Here is a 22,764-nt window from a genome sequence, read left to right on the forward strand (position 1 = left end):
TATTCGCATTTCCCTTCAACCCGCTCATATTTCCTAACCTTTCCCCCGCGTTTTTACCTAAATATTATCATTCTTCATCTAATACCCTTGCGTTAATCCTTCATAACCCGTGCTAAATTAACCCTTTGTCTATTGTGCAATCACAGCCGTTGATCAATCCGATCTAATGGTCTTCGTTCTCCGTCTGCACGTTAAACCTCGCACTTGTTCCCTTTCATCTGACCGTCCGCTATGAGATCAACGGCAATCGCTTCCCCCGATCGCGCGACCTGCGCACGCGATAGCCAGCGGGGAAGTGGTTTTGGGTGGCCACGTGTCTTAATATGATTGTATCGCGCCCCGTGATACGGAAACCGTCGTCGCACCAAAAGTGGTGGGGGGAATACCACTCGCCCGCGAAACCGCCATCCTGTACAATTCTCCCGCCCATTAACGTGTGCACGCCTTCCGATAGCAATCACCGTCGGATCTAGCGTGTCTAGATCCAACGGCCCTCGTTGTCCTGATCCCGTTGCCTTCCGTTAACTCGCGTAAATCAATCCCCGCCGTTGATTTTATTCATCTAACGGCCCATGTTCATTCGCCCGTCTGCGCCATTTCCAATACCCCTCGTCAAGTCATCTCCGCCGTGGATTTTTATGATCTGACGGCCATTATTTACCTTCACCTTCTACTCATGCCTCCTCCATGATTTTTGACTCATTCGACTATCTCGAGCTCCCGACTGATCTCTGCTGCCCAAGGAAGGAGAAAGCAACGATCTGCTACCTGTACCTGCACAGTTAAAGCCTCAACAACTGCAATTAATCAACAGAGTGGCCGAAGACAAATAGGACTGCCTCGAGCAGTTAAAAGCAGTCAAAGGTTATGGGTTTCATTCATATTTTATTCCACCTGATCAGAGATCAAAGGTTATGGGTTTCATTCATATTTTATTCCACCTGATCAGAGAAGGACTGCAGAGCACCAGAAAGATTAAATTCATCCATTAAATCAGTCATACTGCAGCAGAGACCCATATCTAAATGTAAATGTGGTTGGTGGTCCATTAAAACACCTCCACGCTTAGTAGCAGAGATATTTTTGTAACCAACCTCTATATATACCAAGAAACAAGATGTAATCAGTTGATGAGTGTTGGATAAGTGCTATTGTGCTGTAAGGTTCAACTTCTAGAGATTGTAACTTCTGTGATACCTGCAGTGTCTGGTCTTTATTTCCAGCTAATACAAGCTTATTTTGTTGTTAATTGCTCACTGTCCACTTCTTCTTGTTGTTCCAGGCTGTGCCTGTTTTGCAGTTATTCATGTGTTGTTAATCTTTAGCATTAGAGGGGCTGTCATCGTACCTCTGTGTTAGGACTTAGCATGTATCATTGAAATTGTTTGTAGGTTTCTGTTATTTTAACACCAGAGAGTTGTCATCTTGTCTGTGTGTTAGAAAACAGTTTTACAGACCTTTTAACTGGTTGCAGCTAGCCATCACAGGGTCCTGTGCATCTGCTAGTGTGGTCAGTCTTCTCCATTATCACATTTTTCTTAAATTGTGAGTAATTGGTGGTTTAAAGCCTTGTAGTCTGGGGGTATTCACCCATGTCTGGGGTTAATCATAGTAGGAGTGGTTATCTGGCTTGAATATGCAACATTTGTTTCATTCATCCAGCATTTATCCAACATTTTTTTTGAATTTGTAATGTTCCCGAGCATCACTGATATACAACCTAGGTGAGTTTCTTGGGGTGATAACATTAATTGGCGCCGTTGCTGGGGGGAGGAGAATTGAAGCTCAGCTTCCCTGGGAGAACGACATAGCTTCAATCTTTGATGATAGACAAGGTTTGAACACATATTTTGGTTGTAATCATCTATCTGGCGACTCCACTGTAGGAAGACCATCATTTGGTGACTCCACATTGAAGTTCTGGAGCAGTTGGTGATGCATGCTCGAAGAAATTTTCAGAAACCACCAGCTGAAACAGTGCCTGATCCTGAGAAAATCGTTCAGCAGAAGAAAGTATCGCAGCAAGTAGCATCAGGGTCAGGTAAGCCTTAAAAATTCCATGTATCTCTGTTAGTGATTGTCACCTTCAAAGATTCATGCAGCTCCTTGTTATTCATTTCCCTTTCGGACCTCAGTTCACAGAAAGAAGCACCATGTTGTCCATCATATTCCTCTGTCTCCATTATCCTTTTCATTGATTCATTTCACTCAGTCCACCAGTATCATTTTTGTATACCTCAGTCATGGCAGGCCAACAAGCTCTTACAAAGATAGAAAGAATAGTTGCTGCTAGGAGTGGACCCTTAGTCTTGCCTACCCCTTTGAATGCCATGCCTACAGGAGATTATCATGAATTTATGCCTAAGTTTATCGGTGCAGAAGGAGTATCAGCTGAAGAGCATTTAGAGTCCTTTTACAGATATGCTGATAACCTGGATATCAATGAGGAGGATGTCTGGAAGAGGGTTTTTGTCCAAAGCCTAGATGGGGAGGCTAGAAAATGGTTTAGAGAATTACCCCCTAGGTCCATTGCAGACATTGATGCTTTAGATGATGTATTTTTAAAGTACTGGGGAAACAATAAAAATCTGCTCTTTTATCATGAAGAATTTGGGAACTTGCAGAGAGAAGATGGTGAGCTGCTGTCTGAATTTAACATTAGATTCAATCATATGTACAGCAGAATTCCAGCTGAAGTAAGACCTACCCCTGCTTCTGCTATGATTACTTATGCTAATGCCTTCGATTCTCAGTTCTGCCTGTTGCTAAGAGAAAGAAGATGTTCTTCTTTGGCTGATATGAAAGCTACAGCCTTTGAAGTAGAAGCAAACATCATTGCTGCAGAGAGACTTGAAGATGATGCCGAGTGCAGAAGTCAGGGAGGAGCTCATTGTTCCATTTCTTTTCCAACTCCAAAACCACATAGAGGGACACATGAGCATTTGCAGAATCTGCAAAGAAATAAGATTTCAAATGAAGACAAAGGGGTGAGGCCCCTTTTATAGAATATAGTCATGGAAGAAGTGCAGCAGGAGGAGGAAGTTCAGGTTTTGGAAGGTGCTCCTTTCCTAACACAGGTTGTTTATGAAGAAGCATTATCAAGAGGCACTGCTCACCAGTTTGTTGTAGCTGCAGAACAACAAATTGACCAGCAGGGGCAGTCAGCAGCTGATCCCTTCCTCCAAGAATTCCAGCCTAAGGTTAGCTCGTCTTCCCATGATTATGCAGATCTACAAATTAGCCAGCCTGCTATCATCCCTGGTCCAGTGATCAAAGAGGGAGAAGAAAGCTCCCCACCATCTTTTGCCCCTCTATCTGCTCAAATAATATTCCCTCAAAGTTTCCACTTAAACACTGAAGCGGAACAAAATTCAATGTTCAAAGTTGAGACTGATCACCTCAGTATTGATATTCCAAAACCTGCTCAGGTGGCCCCCGCACAAAATGAAAGGGCAGCGTTACAGATGACAGAGGAAGAAAATGCACAATCATGGGACTCCTCCTTGGATGAGGATTGTTTGAACAAAGATGAAGGATCAGAAAATGTCTTTGTGTCCCCTGCACAAAAATTCATTGGTGCCTCTTTCATATTAGTGGTGCAGGCTACAAAAGACACAGACATGTACACAGCAACAGTGATTATTCAGCAGGAGTACAGAGGTTCCTGTGAAGGACATCCAAAGAGGAAAATACATAGAAGGGAAATGAAATTTGATCCATATCTGCCTGTGAAGCTCAAAAGTCCTAAACTGTTTGAGGTAGAGGATCAAATAAATCTTGTCTTGCTGATATATGATGAACCGGATGACAGGCAACAATTTTGGTGGCCCAGCAAATGGGCAATTTTTGAAGTTTAAGTTTTCAGGCTTTAATGATTGTAATCAAGTTCTTTTACAGTTTCTTGTTGTATGCTTAGTTGACTCCATGCCCAATGGATACTAGGCAAGTGTTTTTATAGCTGTTTTTGCATGAAGGCATTGGTCTGCAGGTTCTTGAGACCTCACAGGGAGGATCTCATCCCCAGAAGGAGCCAATGTTAGCTCTGCTACAAATTTTCAGTGGTCAAAGGGAAAATTCAGATTTGATGGTGTGTTTATGCTGAAAGGGGCCTCGCAGCTTTCGTTTCCCATTTGCTCCTTCAAGTTTCCTTATACCTCCTTAACCGCTTGGTCTCTGTTTTTCTTCTGTTAACTTTGTCATTCCTTGCAACTCTCATAATCCCTGTCATTTTATTTATAACCCCGATACTGTGTAACTCACACCATTATTCGCATTTCCCTTCAACCCGCTCATATTTCCTAACCTTTCCCCCGCGTTTTTACCCAAATATTATCATTCTTCGTCTAATACCCTTGCGTTAAGTTTTTAATCCTTCATAACCCGCGCTAAATTAACCCTCTGTCTATTGTGCAATCGTAATCATTGATCAATCTGATCTAATGGTCTTCGTTCTCCACCTGCACGTTAAACCTCGCGCTTGTTCCCTTTCATCTGATCATCCACTGCCAGATCGACGGCAGTCGCTTCCCCCAATCATGCGACCTACACAAACGATAGCCATCCGGGAAGTGGTTTCGGGCAGCCACATGTCTTAATCTGATTGTATCGCGCCCCACGATACAGAAACCACCGTCGTACCAAAAGCGATGTGGGGAATACCACCCACCCATGAAACCGCCATCCTGTACGATTCTCCCCCCCATTAACATTTGCGCGCCTTCCGATAGCAATCACCGTCAGATCTGTCTCGTCCAGATTCGACAACCCTCATTGTCCCGATCCCTTTTCCTTCCATTAACTTGCGTAAATCGATGCCCGCCAATGATTTTATTCATCTAACGGCCCATGTTCATTCGCCTGTCTGCGCCATTTCCAATACCCCTCGTCAAGTCATCTCCGCCGTGGATTTTTATGATCCGATGGCCATTATTCACCTTCGCCTTCTACTCATGCCTCCTCCATGATTTTTGACTCATTCGACTGTCTCGAGCTCCCAACTGATCTCTGTTGCCCAAGGAAGGAGAAAGCAACGATCTATTGCATGTACCCACACAGTTAAAGTCTCAACAACTACAATTAATCAACAGAGTGGTCAAAGACAAATAGGATTGCCTCGAGCAGTTAAAATCAGTCAAAGGTTATGGGTTTCATTCATATTTTACTCCACCTGATCAGAGAAGGACTGCAGAGCACCAGAAATATTAAATTCATCCATTAAAGCGGTCAGACTGCAACAGAGACCCATATCTGAATGTAAATGTGGTTGGTGGTCCATTAAAACACCTCCACGCTTAGTAGCAGAGATATTTTTGTAACCAACCTCTTTATATACCAAGAAACAAGATGTAATCAGTTGATGAGTGTTGAATAAGTGTTGTTGTGCTGTAAGGTTCAACTTCTGGAGATTGTAACTGTTGTAATACCTGCAGCGTCTGGTCTTTATTTCCAGCTAATACAAGCTTCTTTTGTTGTTAATTGCTCACTGTCCACTTCTTCTTCTTGTTCCAGGTTGTGCCTATTTTGCAGTTATTCATGTGTTGTTAATCTTTAGCATTAGAGGGGTTGTCATCCCACCTCTGTGTTAGGACTTAGCATGTATCATTGAAATTGTTTGCAGGTTTCTGTTATTTTAACACTAGAGAGCTGTCATCCTGTCTGTGTGTTAGAAAACAGTTTTATAGACCTTTTAACTGGTTGCAGCCAGCCATCACAGGGTCCTGTGCATCTGCTGGTGTGGTCAATCTTCTCTATTATCACATTTTTCTTAAATTGTGAGTAATTGATGGTCTAAAGCCTTCTAGTCTGGGGGTATTCACCCATGTCTGGGGTTAAGCATAGTAGGAGTGGTTATCTGGCTTGAATATGCAGCATTTGTTTCATTCATCCAGCATTTATCCAACATTTTTGTTGAATTTGTAATGTTCCCGAGCATCACTGATATACAACCTAGGTGAGTTTCTTGGGGTGATAACAGTTATCCATCATTGCCTCCCTCTATCGCTCGAGGGCTTCCTTGCGCAACATTTTGAAAGGATCTCCTGCCCCCAAAGTTCACCAATGGTGTTTAATGGCTTGAGACTCGAGTATGCACTGGATGGCAGCTCGAATTACATAACATGGAAGGATCGCATGGAAGTGGTATTAGAAGACAATGGTTTGAAGTATTTCATTGATCAAGAAATCCCCAATCCAGCTGCAGCTAATGCACAAGAATTGGATGAATGAAGAAGTGTATGGCGAAGGCGAGAAGGATTCTTCTGGAGGGAGTTCAAGACCATATTGTCTCGAGTCTCCATGGGAAGGAGATTCCATTTTCAATGTGGAAGACATTGAAGGACCTATATCATAACAATAGCGACTAGAGGAAACTGGCGCTCAAGGATAAGCTTCAGAAAATCAAGTGTGAAAAGGGTGACACTATTTCTACATATCTGAACAAGCTCACCACCTACAGAGATGAGCTTGGTAGTGTGGGAATAATGACAGCCAATGATGATATGGTGAGTCTTGCTCTCCTTGGTCTTCCTAAGAGTTGGCATAGCTACCAGGACTCTGTGAATGGAAGAGAGAAATTACCAGATTGGGAACGACTGTGGTTGGATCTGATGCAGGAGGAGATTAGGAGAAGCACCAGAGATGGTTCTTGATCTAAGCATGATGATGAAGAAAATCTAGCCTTAGAAAGTAAGGCAAGGAAAGGGAAAGGGAAGGTTTCCCATTCCAAATCAAGTTCTTCTCATGGAGGGAAGAAGATTGAAAAATCTAAAGTGAGATGCTTTAACTGTCGTGAGGTGGGCCATTATGCAACTAATTATCCATTTAAGAAATCCAATAAGGGATCCTCGAAAGGATCAAAAGGTGAGACACTGGCCTCTCAGTTTGAATTTGATTTTACCCTCATCGCATATATGGTTTCATCGATGGTGGGTTGTGTTTGGTATCTTGATAGTGGAGCCTCATTCCACATGACCAGTGATAAGATTTTATTCAGTACCTTGGAGGAGAAAGACCTCAAGATGGGCATAGAGATGGGTGATGATGGAAAGTATCGTGTTTCAGGTGAAGGAATGGTTGTTTTTTAGAGGGAGCATGGAGCTCCTCTCACCCTGACTGATGTAAAGTATGTGCCTGGACTGAAGAAGAACTTGGTATCGGTCGTGATATTGGAGGACAAAGGCTACGATGTTGTCTTCAGTAAAGGAAAGGCATTCCTGAGACACATAGCCACGGGTCAAACCAAGAGGATTGGGATTCGAGTAAAGAATCTATACAAGCTGGAGGTAGATGACTGTGTTGCATTGAGTTTGAAAGTAGAATTGGTGCAAAGCCAAGACATTAGCGATTTATGGCATAGGTGGTTGGGCCACTTGCATCATGGGGCCTTGAAGATAATGCAGTAGATTTCTACCGGACTTCCCAAAGGTAAACTTGAGCAAGTGGACACATGCAAAGGTTGTACCTTGGGAAAGTATGCCAAGTCTTCCTTTCATGATCGAGACATTCAAGCTGAAGCAATCATGGAGTGAGTTCATACTGATGTGTGTGGACCATTCTCAACAGCCTCCACCGTGAAACAAAGGTATTATGTGATTTTCATTGATGATTTTTCTCGTAAATGTTGGATCTATTTCATGAAGAAGAAGGATCAAACCTTCTCAAATTTTTGTGAGTCCAAAGCTTTGGTTGAGAAAGAATCAAGGAAGAAGATCAAGGCCTTGAGAAGTGAAAATGGTGGAGAGTATGTCTCTCAAGAGTTTAAGGACTTTTTTGTAGCAGAAGGAATTAAACGGGAGTTGACAGCACCTCATAACCCACAGCAGAATGGGGTGGCTGAGAGGAAGAACAGAAAGATTATGGGGGCAGCTCGAGTGAGGCTGCATGACCAAGGCCTACCACTTCATTTGTGGGCTAAGGCATGCAGAACAGCGGCCTATTTTCATAATAGAAGCCTGCATCACATGCTTGGGATGAAGACACCAAAGGAAGCTTTCTCCGGGAAGAGACCAGATGTGGGTCACTTCAGGATCTTTGGCTCATCAGTATATTGCCATGTGACCAAGGATGCTTGAAAGAAGCTTGATTCGACTGCTGAGTTGTGGATAATTGTGGGGTACACTGATACACCCCCCAAATATCAAGTGTACTTGCCTACCATTCGGAGGACAGTGGTTCGCAGAGATCTCAAGTTTGATAAGAAGAATGCCATGCGAGTTTCCCTTGAGAGGGAGCTCCAACTATAGGCTGTGGTGAAACTTTTGGTTCCTAAGGAGGAGGAGCCTCAGACTGATGCAAAGCAACCACATGCAGAGGTTCCAGGAGTGGAGGCAGCCACTCAAGCAGAGTCTTCCAGAGAGGGATGAAAGCACACAAGAGAAGCTGACAGATTGTTGTCAGATACGAGAGAGAATGTGGGAGAACCATCTTCTTAGCGCAGATAGAGGAGGTCACCTCAGTAGTACACTGGATACATGGCCCTTGTTGGGGAATGTGTTGAGACCGAGCCATCTTCCTTTGAGGAAGCAGTGCAGCAGCCAATTTGGGTTGATTCTATGGTGGAGGAGCATGACTCCATAGTTCATAACAGTGTTTGGGATGTGGTTCCAAGGCCAGAGAACAAGTCAGCTGTGAGTTCCCGTTGGCTTTACAAGGTAAAGCAAGCTGCTGATGGTAGTGTGGAGAAACATAAGGCAAGATTTGTTTCCCTTGGTTTCTCACAAGTCGAGGGGATCGACTATGATGAGACTTTTTCTCCTGTAGAAAGGTACTCATCTATCAGATCGATGTTGGCACTATCAGCACAGATGGGTTGGAAGATCCATCAAATGGATGTGAAGACTGCATTCCTCAATGGCAAGATTGAGGAAAAGGTGTACATAGAGCAGCCGGAAGGTTTTGAGACCTTAGATCGTGAGTCGCATGTGTGCCGACTCAAGAGAGTTTTGTATGGGCTGAAGCAATCACCTCGTGCGGGTGCGAACCTGTACCACATCATGGTAGAAGGTTAGCAGTTGATCATTGTTCTTTATGTTGATGATCTCATATTGACAGGTGATGATCAGTTGATCATGTCTTGCAAGGAGGACCTTGCAAAAGATTTCAAGATGAAAGACATGGGTCTCATGCACTACTTCTTTGGCATGGAAGTGTGGCAGAAGGAGGGGGAGTTGTTTGTGTCTCAAGGCAAGTATGCCATTGAGATACTCAGGAGATTCCACATGGAGAAGTGCAAGCCCATGCAGACTCCTCTAGCAGGTAACTGGAGGAAGGAGGATGCTACTTCAGGAGAAGTAGTAGAGGCTACTATGTATCAACAGCTTGTGGGTTCACTGATGTACTTAGTGAACACACGGCCAGATTTGTGCTATGCGTGAACTAGCTGAGTCAAGCTATGGTTCAGCCTACCAAGATGTTTTGGAAGGCAGCTAAGCATGTTTTGAGATACCTCAGAGGCACATCTCAGTATGGATTATGATACAGATAGACAGAGGGAGTGAAGCTACAGGGCTTCACATATGCAGATTGGGCAAGGAGTCCATCAGATCAGAAGAGCACATCAGAAGGAATTTTCAACCTTGGGTCAACTACGGTTTCTTGGTACAGCAGGAAACAGAGGTCAGTTGCACTCAGCTCAGCAGACGTTGAATACATGGCTGCAAGTCAGGCAGCATGTGAGGCCATTTGGATGCGGAAAATTCTATTTGGTTTGTTTGATCAGAGGATGGATCCAACTATGATCTATTGTGATAATCAGAGTTGTATCAAACTCTCTGAGAATCCAGTATCTCATGACAGGTCCAAGCACATCGACATTCGGTATCATCATCTCAGACACTGTGTGGTGAAGAGGATCAAGTTGTTACAGTATATTTCGACCGAGGAGCAAGATGCTAACATTTTGACTAAGGCATTGTCAAAGTGTAAATTCGAGTTCCATAGAGACAGGATCGGGGTGGCAGATAATCCCTTTCTTGTTGAGAGGGAGTGTTGAAATGTGGCAACAAGAATATTCCAATTTTAATTTGTCCTTGAATTAAAATTGAGAATTAAAATTCGAATTTAGTCTCACTAGTTGTTTGAAAAATAATTAATTAATTCATCTTGAGTTAATTAGTTGGAGAAATTCAAACATGAAGTCTTTGTGAAGTCATGCAACAATTATCCCTTTGATTGAGGAAGTTATCCCTTAATTAAGGAGATAAGGATGAGTTGTATTTGAGTTGTAATTAGTTAGTTTGGTTAACTGAGTTAAGTCTAGTTAAATTAGTTCCAAACAGTTTGAGGAACTAATTGTGAGTTCAGTCAGTTAATGCATGTATGCATGAAACTAGTGTACTCCAGATAACTTAATATTCTCTCATAAATAACTCATGCATGTCAGTTCAGACAAAGACCCAGTTGATATTAAAGGTAGGGATAGTGTACTATCAGTTGCAAGAATTTTCCTATAAGAAAATCTCTTGCATGCAGAAGGAATTCATTCCTTGATATTTGCGCAGTTTTACAGTGAGTTGGAGTAGTGTGTGAGATCAGTGTCACACAAGGTTACAGCAAGAACACCCAGGGAAAACATCGCAAGGAAATAGGAGGCTTGGAGGGTAGAGGGAAAGGCATATGAGTTGTCTAGTATGTCTATGATCAGTGAGAGGGATTGTACTGAGAGCTGGATAGCTGTGAGAGCTAAAGCTTTGTGTAATCCTGAGATATTTCCACTTCTATGATAATTCAAATAGCGGAGTTTTTAGCTGAGGTTTTCCCCAGGGCATTCTTTTTTGTTTCATGTGTATTGATTCTTCTTCTCTGTTATATGTGTTCTATTTGATCTTGCTCAAAATCGATTAAGCTTTCTCAAGTTTGATTGTAGAAGTAGATTAAGTATTTTTCTTTAGTCTATTGCATAATCAGGTTAATCTATAGTGAGAATTTCTACACCGAATATAGAAATGCTTCTTTATTGATCAAAACCCTTAAGGTAGGGTAACACCATACAATCACTCCTTAAGGAAGGAGAACACTCCACAAGATATATGCTTGTTCATACAATATTCCTTGACATCTCTCATTGGGAAGTCTCTAGCCTCTATATAGGATTCATACATACAATACCACGGATCATTACCATGGTTCTCTCAATACCATCCATCTAACACCATGGGCTTATCACATTATTGCTAACTACTTGTGGTCCCTTACATGATGTGGGTTAACCACTTTATTTATTAACTATGGCCTATCCCATTATTACATTATTCCCTTGGGTACCTCCCTCTGCACCCCATACTATCCCCCCTAAGTATACTACATTCCACTCCCCTTAAACATGTTTCAACCCCATGCATGTTTATTAATATCCACCATGGATGTCGTGTTAACTATGGCGTTTCCATAACCTATCCCTACATTATTAGATTAATTTTATCTCTTAACTTTGGTAGTCACACTAAGATTATCTAAAGCAAGCAAATGAGGCTAAACAATCACAAGGAGCTCCCTTCTCATGTCACACTTGAAATTATGTCAAAGGTTCGAACAACTAAAGCATGTAATGCATGCCTATGTCCATGTTTTAAGCTTCTTCATAATAATATATTAACGCGTATTAATAAACTATTACACCAATTTTTCTATTTCTTTTATTTGAGCTTTAATTGAATAAAACTTATTCAAAACCAAGCATTCTTTCTAATGGGAAAATAAATATCACTTTAATTCCAAAAACAAGTTGCCTGTTAACCAACAAACCTCTAGAAAAAAATTGGCAACACCCCAGAATTCCTCTATTATAACAAGATTGTGCAATATTAATATCAAATATTTGCAATTCCATTGATTCAAAATGATTCTTGTCACTTCAAAGTAAACATATTTGATTATATTGATTTTCCTTCCCATTATTTTGAGTAATTAAAAAATACCAGTTTCTATCATTAAAAAAAAAATCAAATTTTGAATTTAACTTTAACTTATTCATTTAAAGAAAATGGTATAATCAAATTTATTCAAAATTAAATTTCACTTGGATTAAGGGAAATGAAAATTTCAGTTGTTCTTAGTTCAGCTCTCAGCACCTATTCTATTATTTTTATCTCCAACTACGGGAAAGTGAATAGTTAATGGATTTTTTTGTTATTATATGATAATCTATTATCAACTAGACACATCAGCCTTTTTTAGTGTGTGTATATGAACATACATAGGATAAGGAATACTCCTTTTTTTGGATTAGATATGGATGTTTCCATCCAAGATAGTTGGATTTTTTTTTTAATCTTTGATTTGGGTTTTCGTAATGAAATATAAAATGCAAAAGCGGATGTAGAATATAGTTTCTTTCTTATATATATATATATATATATATATATATATATATATATATATATATATATATATATAGAATTTATTTATTTTCTCAGGTGGTTCATGAACACCTGTGGTCACTGGGTGGCTGCTACGTCCATAGAAATATTTGAGCTTGATCAAGGGTATCAAGCCCCGCGGCCAATAGCTAGGCCTAACCCCAAGGGATTCAAAGAGAATTGACCCTGTGACCTCCCGAATGGCGAAGCACTTATTTGACCAGTTGAGCTAACCCTTGGAGCTTTTATATATATTCAATTTGATAATTGTACCATTTTCACATTAGTTTATGAATTTAACATTCACATCCACCAAGAAAACAAATATCATAATTTTAAACATGGAAAAAAAAAACGGTTTGCCCCTAAAAACCCAGAACCGGAAAAGGGGAAAATCCTATAATGATGGAAAATGAACCGGACATCAATTCTTTTAGTAATAATTTGAATTGTCCATGATAAAAAATAATTCCTTTCCCATTTAATTTTATATGTTTCCAATAGTTAAACAGACCATTGATCATCTCTTTCTACTTTACCTATTCACATTTTAGACTAATGTTTTTAATATGACAAGAAAATCTCAACTATAAACCAAATAGGCTTGTCCTCAAAATTTGTATGAATCCTATGTGCTTTCTTACGGTGTAAAAATGCACTGCATGGTAAAAAAGAAAGGTATATAAAAGAAAAATGAAAAGTGCAAACAAACTAGTATTTTGAGGAGTGTCTATTAAGAATATGGTGTACTTGGTTAATCTCCCTCAACGTAAAACAAAAAGGTAAATAAAGCACCATCAGATATGACTCTTTGTTTAGTATCTTGAATACAGTCTTTAGGTTGAGTTAGATATAGTGTTGTTAAAGTGATTGAGTTTCATTCCATTTCCACTGCAACTGTATGCCTTTGTTTATGCGCTTTGAGTTATCATGATTCCTTTGACTTTCTTTCTTCCCTTTTCTGAGTGTTATGTTGCATATCTTGAATACAATCTTAGGCTTGAGTTGATATAGGGTTGTATATCCAAAAAAATGAAAAATAGGGAAGGGATAATCATGATCATGAAGAGAAAATAAAAATTGTTTTGTCCTTAGACTACAGCCGTAACACATATCTACCACATGGTGAAATAATTTTTGTTGTTGTAGCGTTACCAAGTTGTCCCTTGCGGATTTAATTTAGTTTTTTCTTCAAATTTAGTTTATTTGTTTTTGAGGGGTGAAGGTGATATATACAAATTTTAAGGACAAGCCCATTTGGTTTTGCAATTTTCTTGTCATATTAAAAACATTAGTCTAAAATGTGAATAGGTAATGTAGAAACAGATTATCAGTGTTCTGTTTAACTATTCGAAACATATAAAATTAAATAGGGAAAGAATTCTTTTTTATCATGGATAATTCAAATCATTACTAAAAGAATTGATGTCTAGTTCATTTTCCATCATTGTAGGAGTTTTCCCTTTTCCTGTTTTGGGCTTTTAGGGGCAAACCATTTTTTTTCCATGTTTAAAATTATGATATTTTTTTTCTTGGTGGATGTGAATGTTAAATTCATAAACTAATGTGAAATGGTACAATTATCAAATTGAATAAGTGTTGTCTATACAATTTTTTCAATTAATTTATTGTTTTTAAGATTATTAAAGTATACATATTCAAATATAGAAATGTCAAATATAACTTTTTTCAAATAGTCACCTATGTTGGAAATTATATATATATATATATATATATATATATATATATATATAAGCCCCAAGGATTAGCTCAACTGGTCAAATAAGTGTCTCGCCATTCGGGAGGTCACAAGGTCAATTTTCCCCGAAGCCCTTGGGGTTAGGCCTAGCTATTGGTCGCGGGGCTTGATACCCTTGATCAAGCTCAGATATTTCCATGGACGTAGCAGCCACCTAGTGACTGCGGGTGTCTGTGAACCACTTGAAAAAAACAAAAATAAAAATAAATATATATATATATATAAGAAAGAAACTATATTCTACATCTACTTTTGCATTTTATATTTCATTACGAAAACCCAAATAAAAGATTAAAAAAAAAATCCAACTATCTTGGATGGAAACATCCATATCTAATCCAAAAAAAGTGTTGGCATTATGATTCTGGTATGGCTCTATGATACAGGTGTTGTACTTGATGGCAACTCACTCAAGTGGCAATGGTCTGTTCAGGCTCTCAAAATGATGGAAATTAAGAGGCTCGCAGGTGAATGGTTCAAAAGGTGCGGACCCGCAGGTTCGCCATCCAGGAGGTGCGGTCATACTCGCAGGTTACCCGTTCAGAAGGTGCGGACCCCCAGTTCACTCACTTCAAGGCAGAAAAGCGCACTCATGTGGGGTTTCTTATGTTTTGCCCGTGGTATTTAGCCCGTCGTTCTTGATCCTATGGTTTTGGCCCGTGGTATAGGATCTAATTTAGCCCCGGTTTGGATCCCTTGTATTGGTTATTGATGGTTTTGTCCCATGGTGTGAATAAGGGCTTGACTATAAATAGGGAAGGAGATCACTTGGCCAAGGTATCTTTGCAAATTGAATATCTTAAGATCTGAAATATTGGGTTATCAGTTTAAAAGCTTGATCTATATAAAAGTGAAGTTGAAAGTGAACCTATGAAGCATGATCTCTCGGGCGCATGATCAGATCTGGGCATCTAATTGTCAGTGGCACATTGGAGGGTTGTTGATTCGGTTCAAATCAAAGGTCCGCAGGTATATCACGGTTCAGGTGCGGAGGATCGCAGCTTGCTGAAAGGTGTTGTGTGTTGGTACGCAGTTCTCAGAAAGGTACAGTGCGGGGGCTCGCAGCACGAACGAAGACGCAGTGCGTAGATGCAGTAAAGGTACGTGGCGCAACAAAAGGGCACCGTGCAGACGCACGCGGTAAGACAAAAGAAGAAGTGCAGAACAAGATCAGAGGTACGCGGCGCGATAGAAGGAAAGCCTGCAGTGCTACATAGAAGTACGCGGCACGATAGAAGCAGAGGGTGCAGAGGCACAGCAGAAGTACGCATCAAAACAGAAGGTGAATTGCGGATATACGTAGTGAAGCAGAAGACGCTCTGCGTGGATACGCAAGAAAACAGAAGACGGGGTGCGGAGTCACGCAGTCCAGATAAGGAGAAACTGCGGATCTGTCTTAAAACATTTGTTGGTTATCTTTTATCTATTGCTGCAGAGTTCTGGGTTTATATTTCTGGTACTATCTTTCTGTTTACAGCATTCTAAAAAGTTGGGTGATTCTTGGTTGATTGTATAAGGATTTTGGGTGATTTGCATGTACTTGATGATTATTTGATATTCTTGGATCCAGTTTGAAAATTTATGAAAAGTGGTCCTTGAAAGAAGTAGGGGGTTGTAGCTCCCTTCCAGGAGAGACTGGAAAATGAGAGAGAGTTGTAGCTCTCTGCAGGTTGCAGCCTGTGTACTGGTAAAGGACTGCACCAGTACAAAATCATTGTAAAAAGAGTTTCTAATTGAAAGAAGATAGAGAAATATTGCAGTAGGTGGTTTTCACCCACATTGGGTTTCCACCTTATATCTGGTGTTCTTTGGTGTGACTATCTGTTTTTCTTGTTCATGCTCATTATTTTATGGTACTGACATATAAAGTAGCGATCAATATTTGAAGAATAATTCAAAGTATAAATAAGGAAGAAATATTGAAAAGAAATTGATAACACTGATTCACCCCCCTTCTCAGTATTACTTCCAACAATTGGTATCAGAGCAGGTCCTTCAGAGAAGCTTGATCGCTTGAAGGAAGATGATTCATCATGAGCAACTACGAGAGGGAAGCATCAATCAGGCCACCAATTTTTGATGGGACAAACTTCAATTATTGGAAGGTAAGAGTTACTGCCTATCTTCAATCTCTTGGTACAGAAGTTTGGGATATCATAGATACAGGCTACACTTTTCCTTCAGCTACTCCTACAGATCCGGCCGAGAAGAAGAAATATGAAACAAATGCTAAAGCAGTCAATACTCTGCTGGGATGCTTATCTCAAACAGAATTCGTGAAGGTTATGCAATATAAATCCGCAAAAGAAATATGGGACAAGATTGTCTTGAGCTACGAAGGAGATGAACAGGTAAAGCGTGCTAAACTTCAAACCCTCAGGATTCAGTATGAGAATCTCAGAATGTATAATGATGAAAGTGTGGCTAACTATTTCCTTCAGGTAGACGAGATTGTTAATTGTATGAAAAACTTGGGTGAAGAAATAAAAGAGGCTATTGTGGTTGAAAAAGTTCTAAGATCATTGTCCCCCAAGTTTGAATCTAAAGTGTCTGCAATAGAAGAAAAGGAAAATCTACGAACTCTTACTATGTCTCAGCTACACGGAATTCTAACTGCTTATGAAATGAGAAAAGGAGGTCCTTCAGACAGGAGAGAAGCTGCTTTCAAGGCTTCAGGCAAAGGAGACTACTATGAAGCATGTCACGTACCAGAAGAAGAAGAAGAATCAAATTTTGTCAGAAATCTTCAACGGGGTACTAGAAGGTTCAGAGGTAAGTCACCTTTTAAATGTTTGGCTTGTGGAAGAGTAGGTCATTATGCTGCCAAATGTCCTCATAAGGATAAGATTGACAAAGGAAATGAATCTGCTAAATGGAACAAGAAACAAAATGCAAATAAGAAAAGCTACTACACTCATGAAGACAGTGATGGTCTATCAAATAGTGATGAAGATGAACGAGGTAATGACTATAAACTTTTAATGGCCTTTGAAGATGATGATTACATGGATGCTATAGATGTGGATAGCTTTTATGAAGAAATTTCTAGACTCAAGAAATGTATAGAAGAAAAGAATATGATCATTGATACTCTACAATTTCAAATTGATGAAAAAGAAAAATATCTTGAAAAATTAGAAGGTGAAATTGTTGGCCTTAGGAAAGAGATTGAGAAAACAAAGGCTATTAATCTTAAGTTTGTCAAAGGATCTGAAACTCTGGATGAGATCATCAATGTACAGCGTTCTCCACTAAACAAGACAGGTCTGGGGTATAATGGAGAAACTTCTCAAGCATCCACCTCAAGAAGTTATCTTGATGCAGCAAGAAGGAATGAGCAAAAGCACAATGAAGATCACCAGGTAAAGCAGGGACGAATTACATCAAGAACAAACAAAGACTATCAAGGGCAATCCGTCTTAAGGGTGAACAAAAGCTACAACCAACCACAGGTAAAATCTTCTCAATTTGCTTCAAGAATGGATGACAATAGAAATTACAATAATTTGGCCGGTAGATTTGATAACCGCAGAAGTTTCTTCAATGGACAATGTTTCTCTTGCCATAACTTTGGTCACAAAGCAGCTCAATGTGTTGCATATAAAACAATCATGACTAGAGAAGCTCAAAAACAAAGAAGTATGACTGGGATTACAAAAAGGACCTATAACAACTTTTCGGCTCTTGAAAATGAAGTAGAATGTTCTATTTGCAATAACTTTGGTCATGAAGATTCTGAATGCAGGAGCAGGTTTCAGCAGAAAAAGGAACAAGCCTCAAGCACCAGAACATGGAGAATAAAGGAACCACAAACAGAAAGATGTGGGATAGCCTTTTATGCAGAGGGACAGGAAAATCTATGGTACATCGACAGTGGATGCTCGAAGCATATGACAGGTGATAAGGAAAAACTTGAATCATATTCTGCTTTAGAAAAGGGAAAGAAAGTTTCTTTTGGAAATGATACTCCTGCAGCTATAAAAGGAAAAGGCACTGCTCAGTTGAAGGAAAAGGTCAAAGCTGGAAATGTTTTGTATGTTGATGGATTGAAGCATAATCTTCTGAGTGTCAGCCAGATGTGTGATCAAGGAACTGAGGTAATATTTAGATCAAATGGATGTCGTGTTCGTGATCTTGATACAAGTGAAACAGTGATCAAAGGTAGAAGAACTCCAAATAATCTATACATATTTGAAGAAGGACAACAACAATGCTACTTGAGCAAGGATGATGAACACTGGTTATGGCACTGAAGGTTGGGGCATCTAAGCTTTTCACAAATAAGGAAAGCATGCAAATACCAGGCAGTTCGTGGTCTTCCAGATATCAAAATTCCAGACAACACCATATGCAAATCATGTCAGTTTGGAAAGAAAACCAGAACTAACTTTCCGGAGAAGGAAGGATCAGCGAGCATGCCTCTTGAGCTAGTCCATACAGATGTATGTGGTCCATTTAGGAAAAGGACACCTCGAGGAGAAGAATACTTGATATTATTCATTGACGATTTCTCCAGGTTTGTTTGGTTAGGACTTATGAAGCACAAAGACGAAGCATTCGAAAAATTCAAATCCTTCAAAGCCTTGGTTGAAAATGAATCAGGTTACAAAATTAAGTGCCTCAGGTCCGACAGAGGTGAGGAGTTTACCTCCAATGAATTTTTCGATTTCTATGAAGAACATGGGATAAGAAGAGTGTTACACTAAAAAATGTCACCATGACTATTTACAGTTAGTATGGCTCTATCAACAGTCATGCTATCCTCTTAGGCAAGTCTTATGCCTCTGCTCTCCATGTCAAACTCCAAAAAGAGAGAAAGTCTTTATAAATGTATTTATCTCTGGGGACGCAAGTTCTCTCAAACTTACCTGCGGGGACGCACCCAATGTTCACAAAAGCTGCGTCTTTGGACGCTCTGTATGTAAAGGGGCAGGTGCGTCCCCTGTAAAGGTTAAAATGCGCAAGTTTCATCTTTAAAAAGTTACTTGTGGTCATTTCTAGAGCATTCTAAAAGGTTGTTCGACGTGTATTGAGCGCCTCCAGATGGTTCATGCACTCCTACCAAAGAGGAACTTATCCCATCAATAAGGGAGCTATCCCATCCAAAGAGGGGATTATCCCATTGATGGTGGACCTAATTAACTTCCTCTTGAGCACTATAAATACAGGCATTGGGCCAGAAGGAGAAGAGGTTGAAAGCTATACATTTCTAAGGGTAAATGCTGCACGAATTAGGACTCCCATTTAGAAGCTTGTGAGGAGAGATTGCCATCTTTGCTTGTTCTATTTGGAAGTGGGTGAGCTTTGTCAAAGTAAAGGAGAACTCTTGATGGACCCTGGGAGGGACTTGCACAACACCAAGGCTCAGGTTGTATTTGTTCCTTTTGTTACCTATTAATGCAAATGAGTCCATTCTTCTCAATAACTTGTTATTTATGAGTTGTTTCATGTACTCCTTGGTCTATGTGTTAAATATGTTTTATTCTATGAGATTATCTATTGGCATTATGTTTTCTGGTATGGCTATATGTTACAGATGTTGTACTTGATGGCAACTCCCATGACAAGGCTCTCAATTTATGAAAAATTAAGAAAGACGCAGGATATCAGTTCAGAAGGTGCATACCCGCAGGTACACCATGTAGGGACCGCGTCCAGAGTCGCAGGCTAGCCATTCAGGAGGTGCGTCCACCCAGTGCACACATTTCTAGGCAGAGAAAAGCCCACGTGGGGCTTCTTGTGTTTTACTCTTGGTATTTAGCCGACAGTATTGTGTTATTATGGTGTCGGCTCGTGGTATTGTTCCATGATTTGAGGAGGAGCTTGCCTATATAAAGCAAAGGAGATCATTTGGCTTAGGATGTCTTTGGTTGAATATCTTATTGGGTGAGCTCTGGTCTAGATCTAAAAGGCGAATCTACTGAAGGACTGAGATCTCTTTGGCGCAAGATCAGATCTGTAGATCTGACTGTTTGGGTTACACTTAAAGTCTTGAAATCATTCATACCCGAAGGGACGCAGGTACAGTGAAAGGAAAGCGCGCCGGGATGCAGTGCAGAATCTGGAGATCTGCGTGGGGACGCAGGGCAGACGAAGTTCAGGTGCGTCTGGGACGCCGCTCAGTGACTGGAGATCTGCGTGGGGACGCAGAGCGATCAAGGTTCAGGTGCGTCTCTGAAACAAAAGGACGCGGCGCGATAGTGTTTTTGGGTGCGTCCCTGTAACAAAAAGACACAGCGCGATAGTGTTTCTGGATGCGTCCCTGAAGCAACAGAACGCAGAGCAGTTGAAGGAACAGTGTGTGGGCACGCAGCACAGCAGAAGGATATCTGCGTGTGGATGCAGGGGAGCAGAAGGTTAACTACGTCTGGTCGCAGGCCACAGAAGGGAAAACTGCGTCTCTGTCTTAAGATGTTCTGTTGATTGAATTTCTCTGTTGATAAGGTGTTCTGGGTTAGTTCTGTTATTGCTGATCTGATATCTGTAGTGGACTGTAACTGTTATGTACTTGTTGATCATCTGATGCTTTATGAAAAGAAGTAGGGGGTTGTAGCTCCTTTCCAGGAGTAGACTGGAAAAACGAGAGAGAGAGAGTTGTAGCTCTCTGCAGGTTGCAGCCTGCGTACTGGTAAAGGACTGCACCAGTACAAAATCATTGTAAAAGAAGTTTGTAATTTGAAAGAAGATAGAGACATATTGCAGCAGGTGGTTTTCACCCACATTGGGTTTCCACCTTACATCTTGTGTTCTTTGGTGTGACTATCTGTTTTCTTTGTTCATGCTCATTATTTTATGGTACTGACATGCAAAAATAATTCAAAGATCAAATAAGGAAGATTTATTAAATTGCTAGATAATACTGATTCACCCCCCCTCTCAGTATTATTTCCAACAATTGGTATCAGAGCAGGTCCTTCAGAGAAGCTTGATCGCTTGAAGGTAGATCGTTCATCATGAGCAACTACGAGAGAGAAGCATCAATCAGGCCACCGGTTTTTGATGGGACAAACTTCAATTATTGGAAGGTAAGAGTTACTGCATATCTCCAATCTCTTGGTACAGAAGTTTGGGACATTGTAGAAACAGGCTATGCTTTTCCTTCAGCTACTCCTACAGATCCAGCTGAGAAAAAGAAGTATGAAACAAATGCAAAAGCAGTCAGTACTCTATTAGGAAGTATATCCCAAACGGAATTCATGAAGGTAATGCACTTCAAAGCAGCAAAAGAGATATGGGACAAAATGGTCACGAGCTATGAAGGAGATGAACAGGTAAAGCGAGCTAAACTTCAAACTCTCAGGATTCAGTATGAGACTCTCAAGATGTATAATGATGAAAGTGTGGCTAATTATTTTCTTCGGGTAGATGAGATTGTTAATTGTATGAAAAAATTGGGTGAAGAAATAAAAGAGGCTATAGTAGTTGAAAAGGTTCTAAGATCATTATCCCCTAAGTTTGAATCTAAAGTATCTGCAATAGAAGAAAAGGAAAATCTCCGAATTCTCACTATGTCTCAGCTACATGGAATTACTGCTTATGAAATGAGAAAGGGAGGTCCATCAGACAGAAGGGAAGTTGCTTTCAAGGCATCAGGCAAAGAAGATTACTATGAAGCAAGCCATGTTCCAGAAGAAGAGGAAGAAGAATCAAATTTTGTCAGAAATCTTCAAAGGGGTTCTGGAAGGTTCAGAGGTAAGCTACCTTTCAAATGCTTTTCTTGTGGAAGAGTAGGTCATTATGCTGCAAAATGTCCTTATAAGGATAAAGGAAAGGAACCTGCTAGATGGAACAAGAAACAAAGTGCAAATAAGAAAAGCTACTACACCCATGAAGATAGTGATGGTCTATCAAACAGTGATGAAGATGAACGAGGTAATGAATATAAGTTATTAATGGCATTTGAAGATGATGATTATATGGATGCTATAGATGTGGATAACCTTTATGATGAAATCACTAGACTCAAGAGATGTATAGAAGAAAAGAATGTGATCATTGATACTCTACAATTTCAAATTGATGAAAAGGAAAAACATCTTGAAAAACTAGAAGGAGAAATTGTTGGTCTTAGAAAAGAGATTGAGAAAACAAAAGCTATTAATCTTAAGTTTGTCAAAGGATCTGAAACTTTGGATAAGATTATCAATGTGCAGCGGTCTCCTCTAAACAAGACAGGTCTGGGCTACAATGGAGAAACCTCTCAAGCATCCACCTCAAAGAGTTATCTTGATGCAGCAAGAAGAAATGAGCAAAAGAACAATGAAGATCATCAGGTAAAGCAGGGACGAATTACAAACAGAAACTATCAAGGGCAATCCATCTTAAGGGTGAACCAGCCACAGGTAAAATCTTCTCAATTTGGTTCAAGAATAGATGAAAATAGAAATTACAATCAGTTGGCTGGTAGATTCGATAACCGCAGAAGTTTCTTCAATGGACAATGCTTTTCTTGTCATAACTTTGGTCACAAAGCAGCTCAATGTGTTGCATATAAAACAATCATGACTAGGGAAGCTCAAAAACAAAGAAGTATGACAGGGATTACAAAAAGGACCTATAACAACTTTTCGGTTCTTGAAAATGAAGTCGAATGTTCTATTTGCAATAACTTTGGTCATGAAGAATCTGAATGCAGGAGCAGGTTTCAGCAGA

The 22,764-nt window shown here is 40.1% G+C and overlaps 1 protein-coding gene across 1 annotated transcript in view; it reads left to right on the forward strand.

Moving 5' to 3' along the window:
- Nucleotides 1-3,014: 3,014 nt before the first annotated feature.
- Nucleotides 3,015-22,764, forward strand: part of LOC149185216 (uncharacterized) — a 241,839-nt gene continuing 222,089 nt past the window's right edge. Inside the window, exons 1-2 of the mRNA XM_089415588.1 lie at nt 3,015-3,428; nt 3,603-3,758. Of these exons, the coding sequence (XP_089271714.1) occupies nt 3,015-3,428; nt 3,603-3,758 (570 nt within the window). The remainder of the gene's footprint in view (nt 3,429-3,602; nt 3,759-22,764) is intronic.

This window comes from Pinus tabuliformis, chromosome 3_2, assembly GCF_031772625.1.
Source record: "Pinus tabuliformis cultivar Carrire ecotype Pingquan chromosome 3_2, CPIR1, whole genome shotgun sequence".
NCBI classification, from domain to species: domain Eukaryota; kingdom Viridiplantae; phylum Streptophyta; class Pinopsida; order Pinales; family Pinaceae; genus Pinus; species Pinus tabuliformis.